General features: G+C 31.6%; 3 protein-coding genes across 3 annotated transcripts; all 3 read right to left on the bottom strand.

Annotated features, from left to right (window-relative positions):
• Positions 1-4366: 4366 nt before the first annotated feature.
• Positions 4367-11952, bottom strand: LOC123894492 (chlorophyll(ide) b reductase NOL, chloroplastic). The gene is made up of 13 exons (XM_045944505.1): positions 11622-11952; positions 10869-10937; positions 10068-10129; positions 9881-9967; positions 9250-9317; positions 9120-9168; positions 8955-9040; positions 8162-8219; positions 7459-7509; positions 5538-5588; positions 5408-5449; positions 5044-5154; positions 4367-4642 (listed from the first exon to the last, which is right to left on the bottom strand). The coding sequence occupies exons 1-13, from the start codon at positions 11872-11874 to the stop codon at positions 4595-4597; spliced, it is 1035 nt and encodes a 344-aa protein (XP_045800461.1). The 5' UTR covers positions 11875-11952; the 3' UTR covers positions 4367-4594.
• A 999-nt stretch (positions 11953-12951) lies between these two features.
• Positions 12952-14792, bottom strand: LOC123894491. The gene is made up of 3 exons (XM_045944504.1): positions 14629-14792; positions 14059-14344; positions 12952-13796 (listed from the first exon to the last, which is right to left on the bottom strand). The coding sequence occupies exons 1-3, from the start codon at positions 14660-14662 to the stop codon at positions 13217-13219; spliced, it is 900 nt and encodes a 299-aa protein (XP_045800460.1). The 5' UTR covers positions 14663-14792; the 3' UTR covers positions 12952-13216.
• Positions 14793-16472: 1680 nt separating this feature from the next.
• On the bottom strand, positions 16473-19665 carry LOC123894490 (DExH-box ATP-dependent RNA helicase DExH3). Its single transcript, XM_045944503.1, has 6 exons — positions 19384-19665; positions 18471-18779; positions 18307-18366; positions 17707-17859; positions 17494-17604; positions 16473-17350 (listed from the first exon to the last, which is right to left on the bottom strand). Exons 2-6 carry the CDS (start codon positions 18726-18728, stop codon positions 16880-16882), a joined length of 1053 nt encoding a protein of 350 aa, XP_045800459.1. The 5' UTR covers positions 18729-18779; positions 19384-19665; the 3' UTR covers positions 16473-16879.
• Between the last annotated feature and the right edge of the window lie 676 nt (positions 19666-20341).

Here is a 20341-nt window from a genome sequence, read left to right as displayed (position 1 = left end):
CATTACCCTTTTAGTTATTTTCTGTTACAAAAACTTGTTGCACAATTATCCTTCGATATATATGCATTTTCATCAAAATATTCATCATATAGAAGTTAACATTAAAGACCACAAGACAAAAAGTAAAGGAAGTTAACTAAAAGAATAACTGTGAAGAAAAACTATACATGTGCAAGTGAAAATGATGGAATAGTAGTAAAATATTTGAGATTCTACATTCACGATGTTAACTACATCAATATATCATTAAATAATTGTGCAATACTTTACACTATCTGACACACATATAAAAAAGTTTTTTGTCAAGTACCTAAAAGTTGCATATGTGATGCCAAACCAAATCGAGTCATAGCTGATTTTTCATGTTTTACACTTTCACTTACATAATCCTCCTAATTACTATTTGTTGATTAATTTATGTTATAATAGTGCAAACAATTCACAGTAAATTAGTGAACTTAAAAATAAATAAAAAGATTCATACAATTTAGTTGAATAGGACATTAATCCACTTAACTGAACATGTCCTGTCTGTATATAATCAAGATTTTTTTCATAGGATTTGGCCATATACTATTATGCCATTGCTTGGAAATTCATAGCACCACCACTCACGAGTGGACAGAGGAGGGTATTTTGTTAAGCTCGTGACACGTTTGTGAATTGCCAAAATAATATGATGTAGGTATCCCTTTATTATGCATGATTAATGTAATGACAATTTTATCAAAAAACAAATTAATGAAAGGGACAAATGACAATGGGACCTATCCTTAGTCACGGGTTTGCTTCAGCAATGTTCACGAGAAAAACAATACATAATAAGGACAAACAAATAGATTCGTATAAAAGAACACACAAAAAATCTATATATATAATTCCTAAATAGTTCTCCTAACCCTAATCCACTAGACCAATCAAATTGTTTCATTTAGCCACATCATCCATTTAAATCCAAATAAACCACTCTACAATGCCACATCATTTCTACTTATTATTATTATTATTATTATTATTATTATTATTATTATTATTATTATTATTATTATTATTATTATTTATTATTATTTTATTATTTCATCTCTATACTTTTCATATTCTACATTTATAAACTTATGACTTTTTAATATACACTCAATCTATATATATAAATCCTAGATAGTTGTGGAATTGTCTATCTAAACCCTAATCCACAAACCAATGAAAACTTTTCATTTAGCCATATCATCCACTTACATTCATTTAATGTGGGGTACTAATTGTAATTATTATTATTATTATTATTATTATTATTATTATTATTATTATTATTATTATTATTTTGGGTTATTATTCATTTACATTTTTTTGTTCATTTTATTATTTTTTGTATTTTATTGTTTTTTTTTTTCAAAAAGGTTAATGTTTTTGCTAATAATCTTTTGTCCAATCTTTATAAATATAAGGAGTTGGTCGATTGTCAGGACTACTTTCTAATGTTAGTAAAAAAAATAGATAAAATAAAGTTTACTAATGGTTGTTATGTCCTGTATGATTTTTATCATATTCGATATTTGAGTATGAGTTAAGTTGATTTATTTTTGCTCCAATAAGTTTCAAATTAATATAAATGTCAAATTCGATAATACAGTAGTTTTTTTGTAAGAGATAATAAAGTAGTTTATCCAACTCAGAATCCTCCAATAAGATTTATAATATAAATAAAAACTTATGTTTCAACATCGATTGTTTTCCATGGTCAATTATATGTTGTCATTTCCATAGTTATTTTGAAGAATGAGTTAAAGATATTGCTAATCAATGTTAATGAAGAAGATACCAAAGTAACTTCAAATCTGATGTATAAATAAGTTTTTTAAATGTATAAGTATCGATATATATAATTCCTATATAGTTGTGCAACCACTAATCTAACCACAGTGTATGAGTATGACCATAAACCGTTTTCATAGTGACATGACAATTTATGGATTACCAACTTATTTTGGTAGATGCAATAGGATCCATTGTAATCTTTTCGAAATGTATAAACACATCTTTAATATCTATCTTATATTTACATCACTTTATTATATTTTTTTAAGGAACATCACTTTATTATTATTATTATTATTATTTTGTTTTTATTGATGTTATTATTATAATTTTCATAATACTTATTGTTTCAATTTATACGAATGATTTTTCAACATTATAATATAAAATATCGCATAACACCCGTGCATCGCACGGGTGTGGGACTAGTAGTAAATGAAAAGAAGAAAAGCTATATAAACCAGCTACATGCCTATATGCCGACTCATCCTGCTGTATGTACTGCTAGAGCGGTAAAATGGGCTGGTCCGACCCGGTGGATCAGACGATATATATGGACTAACTTGGACCGGTCCAAATATTATTGAGCTAGTCGTATGGATCATGTGGGCTAATGGGTCGGTCCGTCTAATTTTATTTTATTTTTTCTCATTTATCCGATTTTTTTTACATGATTTTGATGTATCAGTTCCTTGTAATTATCAATTTTGTTGAGATACAATTGTATGCAAGTGTAAATAATTTATACATCAGCACTAGTTATCAATTAAACTCAAGTTTAATTCTTATAAAAGAAATTAAATCAAATTAATAAATTATAAACTCAAATTTTTAAAAAGTTTTAGGTAAATATGATTTTTTTTTTATTATGCTTAAGCATTTAACTATATTTTTTATAATAACTTTTCAATTTGATGAAATAATTTTTATGTTTTTTATTAATATTACTTTTACAAAAGTGACATAATTTTTTCGATAATGGACCGGTTCTAAGCCATTGAGCTAGCCCGGCCCGAATTTCATTTGAGCTAGGTTTTCTTAGGATATTTTCTCTTCCCCCCTCCCATGAATCTTTTATACCCCCCAATATTCCAATTTTGCCCTTGCAGAAACATTCGGTTCGTAGAAACCAAAATTTTTCTAGTGCAAATTCAAAGTAAATTTCGGTTTTTAGAAACCGAAATTTGTTTTCAAGGCAAAAAAAAAACTTCGGTTTCTACGAACCGAAGTTTTTTCAAGGACAAAATTGGAAATTCAAGGGGGATAAAAGATTCATAGGGGGTGGGAAGAGAAAATATCTTTTCTTAGGCTCAATCCGCCCAAGACTGTGGGCTAATGGGCCGGCCCATTAGTCCGGCCCATTTTAACAGCTCTACTACTAGTCTATCATCTCAATTGTCCATTTTTTTTTACTATCAGTTATTGAAATGAAGCGCAGTAGAAATGACATCACATAAAATATTTATATTGTGTCGGTTTAACCACTAAGATATTAGATCAGGAAATAAAATATAAAAACATACTCCATCCGTTCTAAAATAATTATCACATTTTACTACTGCACACTTGTCGATGCACAACTTTGATCATTACTATTTTTAGTTGTATATTATTAAAAATTATGAAAAATTGATATTTTGATAGTACTCATCGAGATAAATCTAACAAGATCTCATATGCTAATATTTATCTTTATACATTAGTAAAAAAATATGGTCAAAATAGTTTGTATGAATAGTGCACACAATCAAATTGTGACAATAATTTTGAGACGGAGGGAATAACCATTAACCAATATAGCTCATCATAAATACACCCTTCCTAAGACCTCCAACTCCTTTTTTTAAAAAAACAATTACATTTTTAACATAAAAATCCAGCACAAAACTTGATATAGTGCGTACCAAAACAAAAACTATAAATAATTATAGTCTGCTTAATTTTTTAAATCATCATTTGGCTTAGCCATCAAATTACATGTCCAGAAAATGATACTAGTGTTCCTTTTCCCAGAAAGGAAGACCCACATTTCAGTGATTGAGGAATCTTGAAATTTACCAGAAAATGATACTGTACTATTGTTCCTTTTCCCAGTTTGTCACTGAAAATTTCACCCGTGACTTATTTTTGGAGCATTTAAATTAATGAAAATTTGTCTTCAATTGAGGAACATTTAATGAAAACTTGTCTTCAATTTAGCAACATTTAATGAAAATTTCTCTTTATTCATGCATTAGTTCATTTAATGAGTTGAAGTCGGTTCATTAATGTAAAGAATCTTGTCACCACTTAGAGCAAATATGTTTTCACGGAGTAGTAGTAATAATAATAATAATAATAATAATAAGGAGAATGTTAACTTGTGCCCTTAAGGCACATGTTAAGGAAGCAAAAATAGAAAGTATTAAATGCTAATTTGTGCATTTTGACTTTTAAAGCATTAAATTTCTTGTATCATTAAATGTTGAATTTCTATTTTGGTATATCTTAACATGTGCCCTTAGGGCACATGTTAACAAGACCCTAATAATAATAATAATAATAATAATAATAATGTCAATTTCAGCTTTATTTTTATCAATTAACGTGATACTAATGGTTATTTTAAAATTGTCCTAACAAGATTCGAACTCAGCACTTTAAAGTTACAAGGTTAAGCTCTTACCAAAGAGCACCGAGTTAGCACCTTCATTTCAGGTTTACCAAAAGGAGAAAAATAAAAGAGAAAATCATAAAAGGGGCTGATAAAAATTGAACATGGCACCTATTTTTATGTTGTTCAATCTTCAATGATGTACCGGTTCCTCCTTGCCCCAAATGCAAATCTCTGTACGGTAACAGCATAGAAGGCATTGAGTTATGAACATGATACAAATGCTAGATTATGGAAATGGATTAGATAATGTCGTTTTTCTGTGCAGTCATGCAATCATTGCGTTTGTAGTTGTAGCTGTTCGGTCAAGATCGGACAGTTTAAAAATGTATATCTTATTTTCATTCTAAAAACACTAGTTAAATCAGGACCGTCAGATTTTGATCAGACGGCCACAAATACCTGCTTGCATGACTGCAGCAAAATTCTGACTTTACTCAATCCTGGTCTCTGGATTATGTTATGGTCACTAGTTCATGATACATGAAAATTTAGGACATGCACACGGTTGAACTAATGTGACGATGCATTGAAGTATGAGATTTAGACTACTGAAAATTAGGCTTTTTCTTAACTGAGAATATTTGGGAATAGGCTTTCAATCCCGTGAGGAATCGGATGTATGTTGGCTTCATTGATCTGTTGGTAGGGATAGATCTAATGTTTGGAACTAAGTATTCTGCAACCTGCAAATCATCTCAGACATGTTACAAATGTAATAATGTTCTTTCACTTAACAGCTTAAGAGTTGAATCATGCAAGTAACCCGTGAAGAATTTCACTTATTTTACGGATTAGTCTATGCCATTTTTCCACTTGAGTTTATTTTAATGATGTTATTCATAAAAGCTATAAAATGATTTGATGGAATGCTATAGGACAAAATGTTAGCATGTTTATCGACCAGACGACCACCATTCCTTGCTATGAAAATCTTACCACTTCAGCTGGTTCAGCCAAGACATTTATGAAAAACTTTGCCTGCAAAGAAGAAAGAAGTCAATCAGTCAAAATAACTAAGCAGAAACTACTCCATCTGGTCCTTATTATAAGATAGTTGCATATTTACCTGTTTTGTATTGGCGCCAGACATGAGAAGATCCGTTGTAACCATCCCTGGCTGCAACAGCACAAATAAAGGGGTAAAAAATAAGAAAACAAATCTTAACAGTTGAGATGAAACAACAGCGCATCAACCATTAAAGCTTTACAGGAATTTCATCTTGATGTGCTTTGTTAAGTGGTCTTTAAGGTGAAACATTAAATAGCATAAATATTAGAATACACTAAAAAGGCCATAAATTAATAAGGAAACATGCAAGTGACATAGGTTTAAGAAATTATAACTTTTTCCGGCAATGGATTGCGGTTAGAAGTATTTGGTTTTGATAATTGTCCACATTTTTAAGCTTCCACTTAGATCTAATACCATAATTCTCTTTAATGTAGCGAGACCAAGTTTTCTTCAAAGCTTTCTCCTTTTAAGAATTATATCAACCAAGCTCATGCACAAAGGTATTTTTCTTCTTCTAGATTTATTTTCTTTAACATTGCATCTATTGAGCTCACATGACTAATTAAAGTTAATAGTTAAGGGCAGTAAGCCACTCAACTTTTCAGGAAATCAAATTCCATGTGTTTCCTCGCATGAGCTGCATATACAGCGCATTATTCTCAAGTATGATCTGTTCTTTATAATTTGAGTAAGATCCTCAAAACCACGGTATTGTTCAAGGGATGAAAAATCTGCAACAGGATTGCCACCAAATAACACGATATAAAGGGCAACTTGGTGATACAAAGCTCGCACAATGATGTGCTCCAGCTACAGGGAAGGGTTGGCCACATTGTGAATCAATTCTCTTTTTTGAAGAATTTGTGAATCAATTTTAAATTTTCTAATAGATATAATTTAAGTAAGTTTCTAAAAGACCAGTACATAATACCATTTTGATTTAGTAGAAAATCAGCATATAATAGAGTAATATAGACTATGATTTATGTCACTAAAAAATCTAACTATTTCATTGTTTCTTTGTAGATGTGTTGCCTTTCTATTGATCAGGGATCCAGAAGAACAAATCAAGCTTAATTTGCTAGTTTGGCTTAACTCCACAATGGGGGATGTTACAGTGAGAGTTATTTATGCCTGTTGATGACAAATCCACGGTTGAGATTTTAAGAACTTCATATTTGTTATATGTGTGTATTTGTCATAATATTTATCAATCATTGATTTTCCAATCAATGACTAAAACTCTGCAATTTGTCTCCAAAAGTGCACTCCTCACTTTAGATGGATCAAATCATAATTTGCATTACTAAGTTTTTTCAACATTAGACTTTGTTAGGTTTGAGAGAACATATTTTGTTTTCACTTAAATTACAAAACTATCATCTTTGTTTCCAAAGATTTGAGGTGTCAGCTTAGTAGTAAGAGTTTGACCTCGTAACTTCAAGGGACAAAGTTCAAATACTCTCGGAGACAGTTATAAAATGACTGATCTTTCAAAACAGGAAACAAATTGAAATAAGGTGGTGGCAGTGTTGTAATTGATATTAATATAAAAAACAGAGCATTTTATGATACCAAACAGGAGCTTCATGTTTTAATGGATGAGACTAATATCACTAGTTCACCTAGTTGGAAAATCATGGAGGTTTTTATCATTGCTAACAAGTTTATTCAGAATGTATATGGTAATAAGTATGCATACGTTCATTACAAATCGAGCATATCTAAGCCTATAACTCAGAAAATGTGGCTGTAAATGTCAAGGGGTTCATCAGTTCTAAATACAGTAATATGGACTTGAATCACTCAGCACAACAAAAAACATGTCAAATTACTTATTATTTGCAGCCAGGTTTATTAAATTTATCATATGAACATATAACTATAACAAAGCTTATATTATAGAAGACACAAGTTTTAATATCCAGGTGGATATAAGCCTATGATATCAAAAGATAAATAAGTCAAAACATACCGAAAGATTGTGAACCATGACATTTTTCACATCTTGCATCTGCAATTCTGCCTGTCAAATTTCAAGAAAACTGTTTCACTAAAGATGCACACTACACAAGGAAAACTGTGAAACTCTGCTCAACTGGTGTGCAATTCTGAGCGCCAAACATCTCATATGTGATACATCTAATATAAAGCTTTGATGAATGGCTAGAAATGTCAATCCACTATACAGAAAGAAGGAAAATAGTTTTGCGGAATATTGTAACATGCTATACTATAACAGATATTATCTGGCATTGCAGGTCAACTAAGTAAGCTGCCTAACACATAATTCCAATTATTCTTTAGTTTTTTCTTAACCATGTTACATGCGTAAAAAGTATCTGCTAGTTTTTTCTTACAGAAAAACAATGAATAAGGAAAAATAAGAGATATTTTTGCCGGACTAAATTTTTCTTTTCTTATCATGATCAAGCTGATAACTGAGTTGAGTCTTACATTTATAATCACAGGTAGCAGTCAAAGAAAGCAAGAATCAATGATAAACGTCAAAGAAAAGTTAGCTAGCTGAATTGATTACTTAAAAAGATTTGTTGAGATTTTCCTAATTTCCCTCATTCCTTTGTATACACACAGATTTGATCATACGTTATTATATGAGTTTACATAAATTAGGAAATGGATGCAATTAGCTAACATTTTAAATCTAAAACTTCAACCTGTAATGACTTTGTTAAATGCACCACACTTCTCTTTGTTGCTCCATATGCAGCAAACCTAAAAAAGGGAAGAAATCAAGGATTTTCCCCATGGAATGTATAAGACTATTCATAAAGATTATATTATATAGTGGAACCTAAGGTGCATTTATGGATTTCATGCAAGAACTACCTTTCAATTGACACCACCCACAAAATAACAACTCTTGGGCTTTGCAAATATTGGTAAAGAACTATGAAGTACGGACACTGCTCGGATTAAGCGTGTCCCGGTGTCGGACATGCGACAGTGTCCATCACCGACACTATGATTACATTGAATTATGTCATTTCTCAAATTATTATCGGTGTCAACGTGTTTGTGTCGTGTCCGTGCTTCATAGGTAAAGAATATAAGCAATTATTAAACTGAAGAAAGAACTCATGATCTATGACTTTCATCAAAATGCTAGTAAAATCATTTGGACCAAAAAAGACTGATTCATATTTCATGGTTAACCAAATGATCGACCAAAGATGATTTGGTATGCCAATAGTGGCTGATTATTGAATTTTGCAAACTATTTTTTGTGATGTTGATAACTACATCATAGTGCAAACCAAATAAAAGTAAATCCCTCGTTCCTTTTAGATTTGTAGAGCACATGAAGCAGTTTACACTCATTAATATAAACGTCTAATTTGACTCTATCCTAGAAGACAATAATAGATAAACCGCAACAATCTTATAGTATAACCAGGACATTGCACCAATCAACTAATTACGTAGTAGTACAATAATGTCAACAAGTACCTGGGAGTTGGTCTTCCATCTGAACCTGCTCCATCAATATTGAAAATATGACCTCCGCGAGGTTGGTTCCCCATCAGCTTTATTGCCTAAATAGAAACTAAACATCCATGCATAACGGAGCACCTACTTTATTTACAGTGCTTCTTACGTGAGAATATATTTTACCTCTCGACAGCATATCATCAAGCCAAGTGTGTTTGTTGTAACCACCTCACTGCATGCACAGATTTGAGAATTTTAAAGAAAAATAAAATGTAAAAATGACATTTAAGGTGAAAGGTCTATTGTGGCTCACATAAGATCCTCATCTGATGCTTCAGCAAGTGGCTTGTAGCTATATGCATTCGATCCAGCATTATTGATCTACACCATTCTCAACATAGGGAGAGAAATAAAGAGATCAGTCCTATATACTTTAACAAACACATTCAATAAAATAAGGGGGTTGAAACAAATGAAAAATTGGTATAGCTTCGTGTAATTGATTGCACATGACGGCCATGGCAGAAAGCCAAAAGTTCATCACCATTTTAAGCCACCATAAAATGCCATGGCGCTGCAATCGTTCACAACTAAGCCATGATGGTGGTAAAAAATCCGTCACCGCAATCCACCAAGGCCAATAATCGACAACAATGGTATAGCTGCCAGAAAATGTCGAATTATAAATAGCGGAAGAATGAAGAGTTGAAGGGAAAGAATAGATGGAAGGAAAATGCTTAATGCTAGGTGTAAGTGAAGATGATTGTGAATCTAACTACAAAAATAAGATGGTGAGAACTTTGGTAAGAACATGAGCTTACATAGTTGATCAGACCACGACTTTAACAATATGATCCAATTTAAATTAAATCCTAGCAAAAAATTTCTACCCATATATGCAAAATAAACAATTGCAACAGGAAAGAGAAATCAGACATTAGTACCCATATATCAATGTATTTCAGTTTTTCTTTAGCAAACGAAACTAATTTCTTCACATCCTCTCCGTTTCTGACATCACATGGAGTGCCCTGCAAGAAACCAAATGTGAGCATGAGAACGCAAAAGTCATCTATATATTGATTGATCATAGATGGGTTTCTACTAAGAAAGAAGTTCAAGAGGAGGTACCCACACATGCTGCTCCCCAAATTCTTCTCTCAAGCCCTTGACAGCAGTCTCTACCCTTTCATCTTTAAATGAGTACCGAGACATATAAAAAGAAAATCAAAGCCATAGGAATCAGATAAATAAGGCTGAAATCCCAGCCACAAGTCATAAGGTAAATAAAAGAGAAAGCATAATCCATATAAATGATTATTTGACTAGATTCCCTGATTACTTTTTTTTTTTTGAAGACTCAGTATCTGGCCCAAAGGATCGACTAATATGAGAAACACCGGATTTCCCTATGTAATTAGGTTTTAGTCTATGTATTCCTATAAATAGCGATTAGTGTTTAAATTTTTAAATCAAGTTAGTAACAAATCATTATCAACCATATTACACCAAAATCATATTTATTTTCATTCTTCTCCCTATGTATCCCTATTAGCAAATGATTATTTTAATGGAGAAGCAACTTATAAGTTTAATGGTCATTTTTTCTCAGCTACTGATTGATTAATTATCCTCGTTTTTATTCTCAACTATAACTGAGTTAATGCAGATTATTACTAAACTAACAAGATACACATTATGGGTTGAAAACAAATGCAGCAACCAAGTTAGTATCAAATCATTATCAATTATATTACACCAAAATCATATTTCTTTTCATTCTTCTCCCTATCTTATCTAAAACCCAAAACTTCAACATAAAGGAATTAAGCGAAAATTAACAGAAATGGCAGTGATATTGAAATATATAGCATGAAATAAACAAATAGCATATCTGAAACATTGAAATATCAAGAGTTTGTTTATCCTCACCTGATCTAGAGCAAATCAAGACATTGTCCCCTGCTTTTAAAAACTCTTTTGCTAAAGCATACCCAATCCCTAAACCATAGAAAAAATTATTCAACCTAATTATCGAAACAAATTGAAATGATTTGAGCTAATTGTTTAAATTAGCAATTAAACTTCACTTTCATTCAATCATCACATAATAACACCAATATTTGTCCCATAAGTTCAATTCATATAGTAATTGTAGTGACATTAAATATGTTAGATGCAGGTTCAAACCCGCAATTCCCCATTTCAACACTTACACAGTATGAGGGATAAAGCACTTACACATACACCAACACCAGACACGACAGTAACACAAACATGTGATGCTAGTAAAAAATTGAACTTTAATCACATGTGTCAGTATCGTGACACTACGACATTGAACAAATCTTCTATCACACTGTTAAAAAAATTGAATGTAATCACATGCATCAGTATCCTAACACTACGACACTAGTCAATTCCCCATTTCAACACTTACAATGTGAGGTATGAAACATTGACACATACACCAACACCAAACACGACACTAACACTAACACAAACATGTGACACTAGTAAAAAATTGAACTTTAATCACATGTGTCAGTGACATTAGGCAAATCATCTATCACACTTGTAAAAATTTGAATATAATCATATGTGTCAGTGTCGTGTGTTACAGAGTGTGCTGTTTGAACAAGAAAAAATAGCAATAATTAAATTTGAATTAAAAAAAAAGAAAACCTTTGGTTGAGCCAGTAATCAAAACATTGTAAGGAGCAAGCATGGGAAGAGTTTTAGTGGAAGAAGAAGCGGTTATTATGAAGGATGGAGTTGGTTGTTGTTTTGTGAGAGAAAGAGAGAAGTTGTTGCGAATAAATTGGCGTGAAGTAACGGTTTGGGAAGTGTGGGTGATGAAAGTGTAAGAACAACAAGTGTTGAATTGGGTTAAACGAGAGAATGGAAATAGGGAAAGTTGAGGAGAAGAGAGAGCCATTGATGACGATGGGGAAGGTTATCCAACTTCAACACTTGCTTACCAATTCATTCAACAATAGTCAGCAAATTTCTTTTTTTGCCACTATTTTATTTTTTTATTTTTTCCACATAGTTTAATAATTATTTCATCCGTCTGAGAGTTACTTTGACTAAATGACACTATTTATTCATCTAGTTTTCACCATATTTTTTTAATAATATATAGATACAAATATTAGTGTATAAGATCTTGTTTAATTTGTTTTATGAGTATTTTCAAAATATCAAGTTTTTATAATTTTTACTAATAGAAAATTAAAGATATTAGTGATCAAAATTGTGCGTTGACATACGTGCATTAGTCAAACTAGCTCTTAAATTTTGGGACGAAGGGAGTAAAATTTAACAATTTTTTTAATGTGATGTGGTCCCGATGCACCGTCTTTTGTCAATTAATTTAAGTTTATTCGTTTTTTTCTTCTGTGACATACTTTTGTGGCTAGAAATTTTACTTTTTAAAGTGAATAAATGGGATGTTTGAGTTCGTACCTTCGGGTTTTTTATATATAATTGAATGTCTCTACCAATTGAACTAAGCTCAGAGGCACAAGTTTATGGGTTTTAATACTGAGATTTTATTATTAAATAAAGTGTTAAGAGAAAATATTTAATTTTACCTTAAACATTTATTCACTTTTTTATAGTCATTTATCTCGAAGTTAAGTTAAGATTAAAAGTTCATGTTAGCCGGCCCTAATTATTAGAGAGATAAGCTTCTCTTTCTTTCTAAGTTTTCTTCATCTTCTTTCTTCGTAGATTCATTGATTTCATTCTTTTCGTTTTTAGTGGTATTGAATTTGTACTTTAATCTAATTTACTCTACCAATTTGAATTAATGAATATCTTTTATTTTTAATAAAAAACAAAGTTATAGGACTTAAGTGAAATACCTTAGTTGGATGCATTTACAAAATATGGGAATATACTATATCCTAAGTAAGTGATTTAGTTGACTATTTTATGCATGTCAAATGAATATTTTTGACGATTAATATCTTCATCACATAATAATTTGATATTTTAAAAATATTCATTAAGACGAATCCAAAAACATCTTTTCTTTTTATATGCTTATATTTGTTTTACAATAATATCATATGAAGTGAAAGAATAGTTATATATTAACAATTCAAAATGGAACAATACAAAATATGTCAACTTTCACACAAAATGTTATAAATTGTACTGCACAAATAATTGAATTCAATCCTAAATGTCAAAGATGAAGATAGATTCTTCAATCATTCTTTCCGATACACTACGAACTTGATCATCGCACAAAGGTGAAACATTCGTGGAAGCTAATTGCGCCTAAGAATCTCTTTGAATTTCTGCCTTGTTTCTAACTGCTTAGTCTCAAGATCCTGAAGACATACTTGATGCTTCCTTTTCAGTTCTGCAAGTCTTCTATGATGTTTACTATTGGAATTATTGAGCACTTCTTTTGTTAACACATGAAACTTTTGAAATAATGCCAACTCTATTTTGTACCCTTCTACAAAATCAGCCTCTTTGATCTCAATTTCTTTTTCCAAATTAAGTTTATCTTCTAGTTGCATATGAAGTAGCCTTCTCCACTGCCTTTCGCGTATCTGGCTTTCTTTCATTTTTCTAGAAATTTTTTTCTTGACTAATTCAACATCTCGTGCTATATTTGTCTTCGAATGAATCCAATTCGATGATTCAAAAGCCTTTGGACGGCCAATGACATTATAGTTTCCTATGCTTGATAAATTTCTTTTCAGATCTAAATGAGACAACCATGCATTAACTTTATCAACCCTGCCTTTCAAATTCGGCTTTGCAAGAATTAGGGAAGCTTCAGTTTCAAGTTTAGCGCATGAATTTTCATCATTAGATTGATCAACACCATTGATCCACCTGTGAAACCATCAAAGAAGATAAAAAAATAAGCTTATGTGACAAAATAATCACCCAATGCAATTAAAACATACGAAGCACCGCATCTGACACAAACACCAGACACAACACAGACACCATACATATTAATGGATTAATTTAGATAGATTACTATTATAATAATAATAATAATAATATAATTGAAAAATCAAAAGATAGAATCAACAACTTTAAAGATTAGCATTGATCAATTCCCTATAATTTGCTAGAAAATAACAATTACCTCAGTCTTTTGGAAGGGTTACTGGGAATATCTACAACCAATGTAGCAGGAACATCAGAACACTTCTCCACCACTATGTTCCTTTTCCTTGATGATGTTCCTTTCAAAGGCCCTATCGAACTAGACTCCGGCCTCATATCGGTCACATTGACATCTACAGATAGTAGAATACAATCCTCAGAAGTTGCAGCAACACTTAAACTATCCACTTCAAAGTACTCATCAATCTTGCTATCTTTCGGGGACGACCAATTCGTATTACTGTTAATAGACTCCTCGTAGCAATCTGGAAATCAATAACAATAATAATTATAAAATATCCATATAAACAACAATATATACAATTCCAGCGCGCTCACCTCACACAACATCTCAATTTTAAAATTCTCTATATTTTGTTATCAAGTAGATAAATGCTTGAAACAATTGGTTTTTATGAGAAATTTTTTACGAACGTAATCAAGGGTTTGGGTTTATGTGATACTATGCGATTCGTACACGAAAACCAAATTAAGAATGTTAAAGATTTTACAATAATAAGCATAAAATTGATATGAAGAAAAATGATACCTTTATCAGATGAAAAGCTTTCAATTGGAACCATTCTTTCTCGCTAATGTTGTGATGTGAGTGATGTTTGCAATTTGAAATATAAAGAGAGGCAGAGCACGAAACCCTAAACTTGAGTTGAGAATGAATGAGAAAGATACTCCAAATCTCTTATTAATAATGTATATCTAATCTTGGGCGTCAAGTTTCAAAAACAAATCTAATTATTTATGTCTATCTATTTATCTAATCTTTTAAATCAAATCTTTTTTTTTGGTAAAGATCTTTTAAATCAAATCTAATCTAATCTTTTTTTCTACCAGAGAATCTATTCTTTCTTTTTTTTTTTTACAAAAACAAATTTTATCTTTAAATAAATCTTAACGGATTAAATCTAAATTAAATATGATTTTATTTTTGTAAGAAATTAAATATGATTTAATTTGGAATAAAAAATGTAGCGATAAAATAAAATGAGTTAAATATGATTTTAGTTTTTCTTTTTTTTTGGTCAAACTATGTTTTTAGTTCTTTAAATATATCAAATTTTATTTAAGTTTGTCATTATATTAAGACAAAAAATTTATTTAGAAATAAATATTTAAAAAAAAATTATTCAAAATTTAAGTTTGTCATTGTATTAAGGTAGAAAATTTAAAAAATATTGGTTTGATTCTGTGGAAAGCTAACTCGATTACGGTCATTTCGGTATCATTTTGGTGAATTATTGATCCAAATTGAGTTATGTGCGAAACTTTGAACTTGAGGCTCGAAAGCAGATTTTGTGCAGAATTTAGGGGGGCAAAATCCAAAAAAAATTAAAATAGGGGGGTAAAATTCCGGATTTTAAAATAGGAGGTAAAATTCCGATTTTTTTCAAAATAATGGGGTAAAACTGCATTTAAACCTTGTTTATTGAAACATAAATTTCATGAAAATTGTGATATATTGAATGGTTTTGCATTAGTGTGTTAAATGTTAATGTTGTGTTTGTTTTGAAAGAAATAGAGGTGAGAGGTGAGAGTTTGGGGAAAGAGAGTTTGGTGAGAAAGGGAACATTTCTCTCCATCGGAAGAATGGAGAAAGAGAGAAGAGAGGCTAAAAACATGGATCCCACTTTTCATTTTCTCTAGATTTGCGAAGAAAGGGAAGGCTGAACCATATTTTGCTCACTTTTCCACATGTGCCATTTTTAGATTAATTTTGATAAGAAATTATATATATGGATACTTTTGTCCTTTTATAAATTAAACACATCTTTTTCTCTTATACCGGTCAACATATCAAATCTAATTTCTCTATTTCCCTTTCTCTTTCTCACGTTTCAAAATTTTGATCAAACCTATAAATTATATGCTACTAGATAATATTGAAAATTGGGGGCCTCTAAGCGGGATGAGAAATTTCCTATTCTATAAGTGTATGTTTGGTTTCAATTCTGGAGCATCCAGAATTGATTCTGGACGTGTAGAATTGATTCTGACTTGTTTGGTTTCTCAAAAGTAGAATTGATTCTGCCTCCATAATTGATTCTACTTGAAGCTAGAAATCGTAGCTTATGATTCTAGAATTGATTTTTACACTCAAATTTTTTGTTCAACTCACTTTTTCATGAATATATCCAAACATAAACCACTTCAGCTTAAAATCAATTTTGGCCAGAATCAATTTTACAGAATCAATTCTGCCAAAATCAATTCTCTCCGCCGCAGAACCAAACACACGTTAAGTAATCATCATAAATAGAGATCACCCAACAATATACATTAATTTTACTTATTGCTGCGGTAAGAAATTACACATGCTATGCCACTCCTGATCGATACCCAATACAAATATAAGTATATGGGGATAAAGATGCTCTAAGTAACTTGTACCTACGATATATAATAAAAATATATATAACATTAGTGTACATAATGGTTACAAAAGATTTTGGATTTGGCTTGAAGGAGACTGCTAAAATATTCAATCAACCTTTCAAGTACAAACCAACTGCTAAAACTGGATGCCTTAAATTAACTAAAGGTTCCTGAACAATTTCAAACCCCTCAAAAAAGGAGAAAATGAGAAAACAAAGAGAAATCTAATATCACAAAGATAAATTCGGTGCCACCAAATAATGCTTGGGAGGAACTCATACGGGTCTCCTGAACGTCTTTCTTTCTTTCGGCTATCATACATTAAACAACAATGCGCTAAGCTACTTATCCGTGAAGATAAAAGAATGGGATAAACTAACCTAAGGGATAAACCATTAAGGGATAACAAGTCAATCAAAATGTTGTTTTGATTTTCTACGCTTCCCTAGGAGTTTTAACATGTTGTCAGTAACATCAGGAGGAGATTTATCATCTTCATGTTGAGTATTGTCAGAGGTGTGAGTTAACCAAGCCAGTGCCTCTATGGCAGCATCCCTTTCTGCAAGCTGCTTATTCCTTTTAGGTTTGCCAACAAATTGCATTCCTTTAAAGTCTATCAATGCCCTGAACTCATTTATCTTGAGATGTCTTGTTTTGTATTTTGGTGGGGTGTGCCCTGCTCGCATCAAAAGTGTTTGCAGCAAGCTTTTGGGGTTTGTCCCATCTTTTGTGAATTTATTCTCGTCGTTAGAGGCCTTAGGCTTCCGGCTGTCACGACCAAATACAAATCTTCCTTCACACTGATCCCCTGAGACCAACTCCTGAACAGCAAGCATCAAGTACTTCCCTTCCCTGTGAATGTCAATGCCAGGATCTTCTAGCTGCATTATTATAAATCGACTATCATTCAAAATAAAATAAAACAACAGCTCCTACTGGACACAGTTAAAGGTAACTTCATGCAGGGTGCCTTTTATCGATAAGTAAACAAGGAATATCATTGTAAATGAAAACATCTGCTAACCTTCTTTGGGATAAGCTTATCTAGTTCATCCTTAAGCTTCAAATAGCAGTCAGCTAAATTAGGATCCAAAAAGAAGTCGACGTACCCATCTAAAATTTTCAGATGCCCCGCCTAAACCCATCAGAGGGAAAAAAAAGGCATATTATTGATACTGAAATATAAGAAGCCTTGTCTTTTTAGTTGAAGAAAAATATGTATTGACAAAGAAATCACCTGTATTCCATTACTTAGAGCGCCGCCAAATAGGATCAGTATTGAATCAGATACACCCGTGGAATCACGGATAAAAACAGCATTTACCTTTACATTCTCACCGAAAACCAACCATGGGTAAGGAATAGTCTGGTAATGTGAGTTCACTGAATTCTGGTCAAAATCATAGAAACTAATAAATAGGAAGAACATGAACAATATGGAAACTAAGGTGGTACATATAATATACATGTTCCAACTAAATGAGTGCTCACTATAATTAAGTGTTATTATTTCAATATATTATTTCCATTCATTCCCTAACATATTCCATAGTTTTGTCAGCAGATATAGATTAGACAGGATTACCAATAGGCAATACCTACACTTCATTCTCTTAACTCGAGGAATTGCTCATTTTACTCTCTTTGTATTTATATGTTGTATGATTTTCATGTAATAGACATAGTTCAGTATTCATTTTCAAATGAAATTTAGCTGCTCAAAAATAATCTGAATTGCAAAATGGATATTTCATAAAATGTGAACCACATTAACACGGAATAGATGAAGTAATTCACTGAAGGTGATAGGAAAAATAAATTTGGGTTTGTCACTTACTGCATATAATAAAACCTGGCCATCGTCCATTGTCTTAAATGACATGGATGTCTCCCTATGCTGTACATTGAAAGAAACGAATAAGTAAATAAAACAACGAAGGCTCAACTAGTAAGATAAGCACATAGCTACTGAAATAAAATTATAAGAAAGAAATAGCTTACCACCACCGATGCTATGCCAGGAAAGAGTCCAGAACATATGACTGCACGGACAAGAGATTGATTATGGCTCAATTTGTTATTAATGCTTGAATCTGTATCTACCAAGCCAGCTTCTTTCAAGATGAAGCTGAATTGTTTTCGAAGTGAATGAATTGCCTGAAGAGTTTGGGCAGAAAGAAAATTTCTCCAGCAGTATTCATAAGCTGATCCTTCTCTTTCAGCCTCTTTCCATCCTTCATATGCTCGAACAAGAGCCATATGATCACTCTAATCTTTAGCAGAAAACCTAGACTTTGCAGTCCCTGCTAACTGAACACAAAAGCAAAAGATAATTGGTTTTCTCTAACAGTACTGAACTTAAATATTTATCGGTACTAAAAAGGTGATTAAGTTCAAAGATTGGATACTCATCAATGGTGCAGCATCAGACCAGATTATTGCCATTATAGAACACAGGAAGCACAGTATCAGATACCGGCATAAAAAGGAAATTATACGTAGTACTAGTGTTCATACCTCCAAATTGGCATATACACACTCAACAAAAGGAAGTAAACAAAATAAAAGTTACTAGACTGAAAATCCACATTTATTTCAATATCAGTAACAATATGAGAAGATATATTTTATTTTAAATTTTAGAAATCTTGAAACCTCACCATACACAATTGAAGTTTTAAAGTTATAATGATGCCCCGCTATTACGATGGTAACTATAAAGATGAGATTAGCCGTTCTTCATTAAAAGGTTTTTTCAATCACATTCAGAGCATTCTAATTTATATTAACATATGAAACATTTACCAAAAAGATAGTTTAAAAATTTACTGAAGAACAAGTTTGTATTTACACAAATTCATATATACAAAGATTAGAATCAAATAAGCACCAAAAGGATGATAAGCTGACTTACCAACTGAATAGGACAGAAAAACATAGTTATGGTGTGAATAAGAGTTGAAGAGAGCGTGAAGTTGAAGTGAGAAAGCGATAGTTAATAGTTATGGTGGCGAAGTTGAAGAGAAGAGGTTCAGGCATCGCGGTGGTGATGATGCTTTGTTTCCGTCAATGGAAGAATGCGAAGATTGTTACTGCGACGAGTTTTGTTGTTTTGCTTTCGTCAATGGAAAAATGGGAATCGTTTTGAACAGTGGATGAACGATACTGCAATAAGAACCAACGAGAGTGAAAGGGGTCGATTTTATTTCACCCGACCCGTTAAAATAAGAAAAGATAAACCAAAAATAAGAGAAAAGATTAAACACTACTATTTTTTTTTTTCAAGAGATTAATTTATTAGGTAGAAAAAAATGAGTCTAGAAGAGTGTAACCAAAAAAATGAGTCTAGAAGATAAAAAAAATAATGGTTGAAATTAGTGTTGAATATTCGGAGTGCTTTAATTTCTTTTTGTGTTCCTTGTTCAAAAAAATTTCTTTTTGTGTTCATTTTTTTAATTCTTGCTTGTGTTAATATATCGTTGCCTTGTGTGAATATATTCTCACCCCTTTGTTGTTTGTGTTGTCTGGTTTGACTCTGCGATTGTGAAATCGCAATATTTACATGTCGTCAAGTTTTTGAGTTCGAGAAGTCCGCTCTGATTGTGACACTTGGGAATGAGTCTTAGAGTCTATGATATTTTATCACTTGTAATCTCAGATAGTCGTTCTTCTTTATAAAAAAAATTTAGTCATACTTTTTAAGGAAATAAAGTCTTTTTTTTGGTTATTTAATTTTTAAAAATTCGGGTTGTTACATTCTGCATCGTATAGCGCATCGTGGAGCTTCATCAACCAATCCTCAACCAAGTGATTCTTCTCATGTTTCTTTTCTGCATCTAGAAGAACCGTTGAATTGGCTGACATATTGTTTT

This window comes from Trifolium pratense, linkage group LG7 (genome assembly GCF_020283565.1).
Source record: "Trifolium pratense cultivar HEN17-A07 linkage group LG7, ARS_RC_1.1, whole genome shotgun sequence".
NCBI classification, from domain to species: domain Eukaryota; kingdom Viridiplantae; phylum Streptophyta; class Magnoliopsida; order Fabales; family Fabaceae; genus Trifolium; species Trifolium pratense.
The sequence above is the reverse complement of the archived record's forward strand: the minus strand, read 5'-3'. Positions and strand labels throughout refer to the sequence as shown.